The sequence below is a fragment of the Galeopterus variegatus genome, unplaced genomic scaffold (assembly GCF_000696425.1).
Source record: "Galeopterus variegatus unplaced genomic scaffold, G_variegatus-3.0.2 Scaffold339, whole genome shotgun sequence".
Lineage (NCBI taxonomy): Eukaryota > Metazoa > Chordata > Mammalia > Dermoptera > Cynocephalidae > Galeopterus > Galeopterus variegatus.
This window is the reverse complement of record NW_007726450.1, coordinates 298721-307917: the sequence shown is the minus strand read 5'-3', so window position 1 is coordinate 307917 and position 9197 is coordinate 298721. Positions and strand designations below refer to the sequence as shown.

Here is a 9197-nt window from a genome sequence, read left to right as displayed (position 1 = left end):
GTGGGGCCCCCGGGCGAGAAGGGCGAGCCGGGCCGCCAAGGCCTGCCTGGCCCTCCCGGGGCGCCCGGCCTGAACGCGGCCGGGGCCATCAGCGCCGCCACCTACAGCACGGTGCCCAAGATCGCCTTCTACGCCGGCCTCAAGCGGCAGCACGAAGGCTACGAGGTGCTCAAGTTCGACGACGTGGTCACCAACCTCGGAAACCACTACGACCCCACCACGGGCAAGTTCACCTGCTCCATCCCGGGCATCTACTTTTTCACCTACCACGTCCTGATGCGCGGAGGGGATGGCACCAGCATGTGGGCTGATCTCTGCAAAAACAACCAGGTGAGGGCGGGGAGGGAGCGCGGGAAGGTGCGGGCGACAGGGAGGAGACCCCGGAAATGGGAGTGGGAGCCCCGCTGAGGATGGGCGCGGCAGCCGAGCTCCCGGGAACCCCGGCGAGGGGGGACGCGGTTCCACCCGGGACACCTAGGGGTCGTGAGCGACGGAGGGCTCCCCGCAGCTTGGAAAGGGCGGTTCCGGAGTCTCGGACCAGCACTAGGTGCGCGCGCGTGAAGCGCGACCCTCGAGGGGCGGGAAGCCGGGAGCTCGGTTCCCCGGACATCGCCTGCACCTGCACCGGGGGAGTCCCGGAGCAGGAAGCGACCTCCGGCCGTGGGATCCTCAGCAGCGTAGGGCCGCTTACAGGCTTTCCCGGGCATGGGGATGTCTGAGGGAGTCCGGAATGGGCGTGTCAGGGTGACAACCCCGGGGGAGATACGCAAGGGCCCGAGGGAGAAAAAAGGGACCCGAAGGAGCGAGTCCAAGCGGGGCGCATCTAAGGCGGTGCTGTGGGGCGCGCGGTGGAAAAGTGCCCTTGCAGGTCCCCGGCCGTGAAACTCACCCATAGTCAATTTCAAGACGCTCGGGTTTAGTTTCCAGCGGAAGAAGAGGGGAGAGGCAAAGCGTGCTGATAACAAAAGGAAAAGTTGAGACTCAGGGGTTTACGCCGTAAAACACAACACGCACCCAAACAGAGAATCCAAACTACAGACTAGAGTAGCAGGACGCACGGGCAGGTGGCCAGGAGGGCGACAGGTCCGAGCCCGGTACGGGGTCCATGGGCCTCCCCGCCAGCGGGCCCCAGGCCGCCTGCGTGGGGGTCTTTCCAACCCCAGCGTTTTTGCTCGCACGCGGCATTGGCCTTGACTGTTAAGTAGCTTCAGGTTAGCCCAGGACCACGAGGTCTAGATCTCCTGAGCTGGTCGGCGCTGCCGCAAGAGCCACGGGTCTACAGTGCTGTGCAGAGGGCCACTTTACCATTTGCTGAGGAAATTCGCGGTCCCTGCAAAACCGAACCGTGTTTGATCTCTTAGTAAGTGGAGGAAAATAATATTTGTAACTACCTAAAAGTGTAATCGGACCTCTATACACGCCGAATCAGCAGCCATTGGGGAGAGGCCTTGCAGCCGACAGTCCTCAGTTTGGGCTGAGTTCCTGAGTTTTAACTTTGCTTATCGAGTGGCATCGGGAATGGCCGGCGACCCCTCCATCGCCATCACGAGGCCTCGTCTCATGCAGCAACTTTGACTTAACAAGGGCTATTGAGGTTCGTATCACTCGTCCCCTGGAAATTCAGACCTTCTTAGCTATAACCCGGGTTTCTATTAAGCACCACTAAAGCAGGGTTGTTTTTAAAGACCTAATTCAGGGTCAGAATTCTTTCAAAAGTGAAAGACAAATGTCCTAAATATATAAGAGAGAAAGGACAAAAAAAAAGTCCTGTCTCTATCCTTTCTTACAAACAGCTTAAGGGACCCTCAGGGCACATAGAACAAAAAGAAAAAATGGCCACCAGGAGGCACTGATAGAGTTGTTTATTATTGTTATTAGGTATGAAAATAATAAGATAAATAAAAATTATTCACAAAGCAACGGGATAGTTATTGGTAAATGGCTAAAAATGGCATGACTCACGGCACAAAAATAGAGCTATTGTGTCTTCTGAACAAAATGGTTTACTAACAGTCCCTCAGCAGGCAGCTAAGAGGCACCCGTTTATTTACAAATTGGCTCCCTTCTGACTCAAAGGTTAGGTCTGGAAAATACTATGCAGCTGAAGAGATTTTTAGAAGTATCAATTAAAATGGAATTAGATTCCAGTTTTGTCAGCAAATGTATAAAAAATGGTCACAACTTTAAATATCTGGAAATTGCAATCGCATGAAAAACCAGGAATAATAAATTTAAATTAGTTTAAATGTTGACATCTAGACTGCTGAGCCTGTGTAGGTTATATAGATTCCAAGAAATCCATTCTATGTAGGTGTCCTGTGTGCATCCTGTTTTTAAAATTTCATTGCTGGGAGGTAAAATGCTCCTTTGAATCACTCTAGCATACACATTCTATGAGGATCAGGGAAAAAAAATAAGGTAAAACAGCTGACCTTATAATGTATAATGCTTTCCATTGACAATATTAAACTGCCACTTTTGTAAAAGTTATGCAACAGGTAATTCAGAAAATAAATATATAGTGGTAAACAATATATTTTTGAGTTCAGTGTGAACTATTTTAGAAAATGGTTATTACAATATCACTGGTAAGGAATTTTATCTCTAGGATAAAACTATTGTAAAGTCTGGACTGCAGGCAGTTACAAATGAGAAATCTTGTAAAATCTCTTTTTATTAATTTTAAATAAATACTTTATCCTTGATTTTCAATTATACCCTTGTCTGATCACTTCTTAGAATGGCAGTTTCCCCTCTGAGCTGACCTAATTTGTTTTCATAAAACAGAAACTCAGAGATCCATGTCAGTGTAATGTTCTAAGGATTAAGTGGATTTTGAGAAGCACAAAAATTAAACTAAAAATGCAGTTCACTCCAGGAAAGAGCAATTCCTCTGGACCATAACCATATGAGAGCCATTTTATTTATGCTTTGTGTTGAATGTAGGATCACAGATGGAAACATCAAAGGCCAGTAAATTAACCTGATGAGCCACTTAACCTTTTGTTTATGATTCCACAGAAGTACAATGAAAATGAAATTATGAGAACATCAGTAGCAATTAATTAAATTAGCAAATGTTACCATAAATATTGTCTCTAATGATAAACCCTTACTAATAAGATAATGCTAAAGCTATACAACCTATTACATTCTCACAAACATATCACTAAAAGGAGCACAGTTCTCATATTCCCCAAGAAACCATCAACCTAAATCTAATCTTACCATTTGTTGAGAGCCCATGACAGTGCATATTATAGATAAAAGCTGAATTCAAATAGCTTTACATAAATACAAGAAATATTTTTAATGTTTGTATACTTTTAGCAGAAAACCTAAAAAAAATTGCTGTTTGAATACAATCACTATAATACCACTATTATAAACCACTATAATAAAAACTAAAACTGGCTCAGGATTAGACCTATAAAATAATTAGAGACCAAGTTTTACTCTTTTAAGAATTTACTAGTTATGGCACCAATGAACATAAAATATATTGGAAAGAATGAATAGCTTGTGGGTTGATATTCATTTATTAGAGAGATTAATGACATGTCAAATTAATTATCTTTTTAGGGGCAGTAAAACATGGACTAAAGATAAAACAGAATCTAAATAGTGAACTTATAATAAGGAAAGATATTAGAGTAAATTTAGGAAGAAATGGGTATATTGGGTTAAGGAAAGGATGCACATATTCCCAGACAAAATGCTAAAATCAGTGTACATTTAGAAACCTGAAAATAGCCTTCAGGATGAATGCATTACCTTCCTCAATAGTTTGATGGCTTAAAGGAAGAATTGTTGCAGTCAGTAAGCTGGATACTAGAGCTTGAAATTTCAAGTCCCATTACACCTTTAGAGTACGATCAGGTGAGCAGGCATACTAAAACCATGTAAAGTACACTGGAGTATGGCAATTATTTAATTGGGAAAGTATTAATGTACAGTATAGGTTAAAATCTTAGAGAATTACTTTCATTAAAAAGCAATCACACCGGCTTTATCCAACAAAGGAAGTAAAAACCGTAAGGGTAACCTGCCAGTTGGTGGAATCACTGATACATTTGCAGGTTTTTATGGTTACACCTATTGAATAAAAATGATAGCATTTACTTCGTTTTGTGGTTATACCTTATAGAATAAAAACTGCATTATATATTTTTAAAGATTATTGTCTCTAAATCAAGTCATTTTAATATGTCCTGGTTCTCAAATGCCTTCATGTAGAAAACAATGTTAAAGCACAGTATACTGAACACCCAAAGCACTGACTAAAATCTGTGTGTGGTTATTAATAATAGCTGAGAAGTATGTTATAGATTGATAATTAATTAATATAGTACTAATATAGCTAATTACTATTTTATATTTTAATTTTTCTCACCCATTAAAAATCTACACATTAAAAAATATCAAGTCATAATAACAATATCCTCCTTGTAGATTTTTCTCCCTGGGAATTAATGACTAGGTGAAATTAATGAATCAAAGCATTTAGCTCCTACAAACTATGATTAATTCCTAGTAAATATTATGAAGTTCAATTGTGTTATTATTTAATGGTCAAAACAGATCACTTTACTAAATTGGTGTATGCATTTGAGTCAATGCTTCTGAGCTTAATTACATGGTATCTTGCTTTCATTATATTATTGCCAGTTAGCATAGTGTTAAGCAATTCCACATCCTTTAAGCCCTTTCCTCCTCTTGCTATGCGATACCCAGAAAGAAATTTTTAAAATACTACTCAAATTACTTTACAAGTTCAGCAGTGTCAAAGAGCCTTCTCCTTTTTTAACATTTCAGCATTAATGTGAGAACGTATCACATGAAAATTTAATTTGAAAGCCTATCGTTTAAATTTTGAAAGAAATACATGGAAATTCTTGACTTACATCTCATTCCTCTCATTTTGCCAAGTGATAAAATCCAGCATATTGCATCTCAAGTCATGCATTATTACATAGTGCAGGTTTACAAAACCACTATATCACTTGCTAGGTTATTCAGAGAAATATCATTAAAAGTAGAATAGAAACAAGCCACAAAGTTGGAGATGTTGTATTGAAATAAATCAACTACATCTGTCTATTGAAAGATTTTCCAAGGCAGAATCAAAATATATCTAAATGAATGTGAAGCCTAATTTGAGTTGAGGATGTGACAGGATGTCCATATTACATGATATGATAGGCAATATGACTGTTTGCAAATGTCTATCAGCTCACTAATGAGATCACAGGCTCAACATGAGCAGATTATAATAAGCAAGCCCTATTCTCAAAGCAAACCACACATTTAGAATCACCTAAATATAAAAGGATATTCAATGAAATCACTCAAAAATTCTAGAAATGAGATACCTCAACTCATGGAAATTTAGTTCCTTCTATAACTTTTAGGTATATTGAAATTAAGTTGTTGATTTAAGTGCACAAATCATAATTAAGAGATAAAAAAGCACAAACAGAATAAAGAACTCTGAGAACTTGGGGGTGACATAACCAAAGATGTTTAAATGAGTTAAGCTACTGAAGTAGCCTGGTAAAAGGGGCTTTACTTGAATTGTATTTCGAATGCACTAAATCAAAGAGCTTTCTTCCTTTTTATTCATCTTATGCAGTAGAATAGTTGGTATTTCCCTGGGTCCTTACCTACCGTAGATCTCAATTTTCTAATAATTGTGGCGACCAACTGAACTCAGACTTGAACTTTTGCACTGATGAACAGCGAGTTAGAATGTTGCTATTTGGCTTAAATTAAAATGCAAAACAATACTATTATTTATTTCCACTTCAAAAAGTGATTGGGCATAGAGATTCAAGAAATTAGAAAAAGTAGTGATTTAAGAAGGGAATGGATTGTATGCATTGTTTATAATGTGTAGTTAGAAAGAGTGCTGGAATGTTTGTCCTCACTAAAGCCCTGTTTTCTCCCTTTCTTTCCTCCTTTCCACTAACATAGTTGAAACTGTTACAGAGATATCCTCATAAAGCTCTGAGGCCGAGGTGGACTTTCCTATGCTAAATTCTGTGCTATGGCAGCAAGTCCACTTAGGATTCTGTGTGAGTGGCAAAGAAAGAAAATTTGAGAATTTTCTTTTATGAATTCTAATTCTTGTCTGTTTTCACACAGGTGCGTGCTAGTGCCATTGCTCAAGATGCTGATCAGAATTACGACTATGCCAGTAATAGTGTGGTTCTTCATTTGGAGCCAGGAGACGAAGTCTACATCAAATTAGATGGCGGGAAAGCCCATGGAGGAAACAACAACAAATACAGCACGTTTTCTGGATTTATTATTTATGCCGACTGATAATGCAGAAACTAAGTTTATTATTCTGAGTTTGAACACTGGATTCATATGGCTAACGTCAGTGAATCAAGGATCCCAGGGGATGCCAATTGCAGGGCACCTCAGTTGTGTATATGTGGGGAAATCAAATGCTACCTGACTCACATCTGTATCACTCAGAAACATTATGTAAAAAAATATTAAAAGCAAGATAAGCAGATGTGTGATCCACTACCGCCAAAGCAAATACTCCTATTGTTAGTGTCCATGTGAATGAAGTCCTAAATAGATCACAAATTTTTATAGAAAAATCTAAGACACTGAATTATTTCTTCAATATATATGATACTTTGGTGTACTGTGATATTGCTGCTACGTCGGCTTTGGTTCTTGTGAGTTTCCCTGCTTAATATGATACTTGGAGTCCATTCATAGTGTGGGGGAAGAATGCTTTTACCCCACTGGAGAAGGTCGAATTGAAATAATGCTGCTTGTCCCCAAAGAAATTGTTTGCCTTGTTCTCTTGTTAACTTTAGAGCTAGACCTGGGAATGATTCAACTTCAAGCCTTAACCTGGAATTTTCTGGATTTGAGGGAATTCCCACGCCTATGATCATTTTTACATTTTCTTTTCCTTGTGAATTTTCTTTTCTCTCTTTTCTGGTGATAGTCTTTAAAAATAGAGATGGAAATTGTATCATAGGATTACCTTCTACGTATGAAAATGTGTAATTATGTATGGTATTTGGAAAATCCCCTATGTGTCCATTTTGTCAATTGAATACATTTAGATTTACTTAGAAAGTCAGAGAAATTTATTCTTTAGTATTAAATCAAACTGAGGCTTTTGCCTTCTTTGGAACAAAAGATTATTCATAACCCAATGCACACAGGTTTAATTTGAGCTATGGCATGTGTCACCAAGGGGATACTAAGTAAGGTCTTCGGATAGTTACTACAAGTCTGTAGCCTGAGGTTATTTCAAAATTAACAATTTCACATATAACCAATCTGACAACAAAGTGTATATATTTTACACAAATATCTGCCATATAACACACACACATACATATACATATATATATATTAGATGAAATGTTTTATTTATATAAATAAATAAATATATATATATATATGGCTTGAGTCCAAAAGGCACAGTGGCTATGTAGCCTCAGAAATTTAATTTTAAAAAGTGTATGTATATATACACACACACAGATATGCATAAATTATTTGACTTATTTTGGATTGAAATATATATGGAATAGCAAAATAATGAAAATGGCTTCTCTTTAAGAGTTATCCAGAAAATTAAATTTTACTAGATTAAAATGCCCTATACTTCACATGTCCATAAGTTAAGCCTATGGTTGCTTTATTGCCATATGCCAATCAATATTTCCGCTGCATTCTGTGGCAGACTGCTAATATGAAGACTGCAGAAGCGAGTGGTTTTCCTTCACACTGCGTATTAATTATATGCATTTGAGTTTTCAACTTTTTCTTTTTTCTCAGGTGGATTGAAGCTGACAGTAAAGTAGATTTTAAGAGCAATGCAAGTCCTTTTTGGTTAAAATACACTGCCAAAAGTCATCTCTTTAATCGAAGGAAATATTAAAAATGCATGTTGATAGAGCCTATCACATAACTTCCATTATTACAATGAAAAATATGTTCCCCTTTCAGTTGCCTTTGAAGATTCTTTGACAAATAGATTTCAAAAACAGAGATTTAAAAATCTGCTTGTTTTACTGGTGAAGGACATTTGCATTTTTCCATTTAAAGGAATTAGTTTGTTCTCCTGGCTCATTCCTCTTTTGTACTTTCTGTTCTAATACACAGAAAACTTGATCATTTTTGATCAGCAGAAATATCTTTTATTTAGCAAACCTCAACTTTCCAAAAGTTATGCATGGTGTTTCCATCTGAAGGTGTTGTTTGCTCTGTTTAAATGCTTTAGTGTGAATAACTGTCGTGATTTATATGATTAAAAACACTTAGCCCATTCATTAAGAATAATGATTAATTCTATTTAGTCTAATATGTAAGATAACTCATAAATCAATTGCAATGGATTTTATTTTTATTTAATTATATATATTTATCAAAGAGGAATTAGTGGCAAGGGTTTGGAGAATTTTTTCAGTACTAAATTGAATAGTGAGGATTCAACCATAGATTAATTTACAAACAGCAGTACACATCAACTTAGTGTTTTAACTAAGAATTTTTTTTTTTCCTTTTTTTGTCTTTTTTACTGACTGGTAACGGGATCGCAATCCTCGGTGTTGCGCCCGCACTGTAGATTAATTTACAAACAGCAGTACACATCAACTTAGTGTTTTAACTAAGAATTTTTTTTTTTCCTTTTTTTTGTCTTTTTTACTGACTGGTAACGGGATCGCAATCCTCGGTGTTGCGCCCGCACTGCGCTCAGCCAGTGAGCGGGAACCGGTCTCCACATGGGATCCGAACCCTCAGCGGGAGTGCGCCACCGGGCCGGCCCTAACTAAGAGTTTTTTAAAAAGGCTTTATTTACTTAAAATATCAGGGCTGGATACCTTTTAAAGAGTAGGCACTAGAAGCAGAATGTCATTTCCAATAGATCTGGCTTTTTCTTTAGATAAATGAACATTATTTTCTGTGTTTAGGCCCAAGGAAAAACAAATAAAAGGTAAAGGAAATAAAGGGAATATACATAAGGCAAACATTTCTTTTTTTCTTTCTCTTTTTTTTTTGGCATTCAATCTTATCAATTAAATTGTGGCCTTTGTTATTATAAATGTAATGATTCATTAAACTATATTATGTAATATATTTTGACTTTTATAATTCAGTACTATTATGTGTTCTTATACAAACTTGGCAAAACAAAACAAAATTTACAGCATAAA

General features: G+C 38.0%; 1 protein-coding gene across 1 annotated transcript; it reads left to right on the top strand.

Moving 5' to 3' along the window:
- Positions 1-3: 3 nt before the first annotated feature.
- On the top strand, positions 4-6667 carry C1QL3 (complement component 1, q subcomponent-like 3; the record flags this gene model as incomplete). The annotated part of the gene is made up of 2 exons (XM_008567730.1): positions 4-330; positions 6145-6667. Coding segments are annotated over 2 exons (507 nt in total), but the record flags the coding sequence as incomplete, so codon positions are not given.
- Between the last annotated feature and the right edge of the window lie 2530 nt (positions 6668-9197).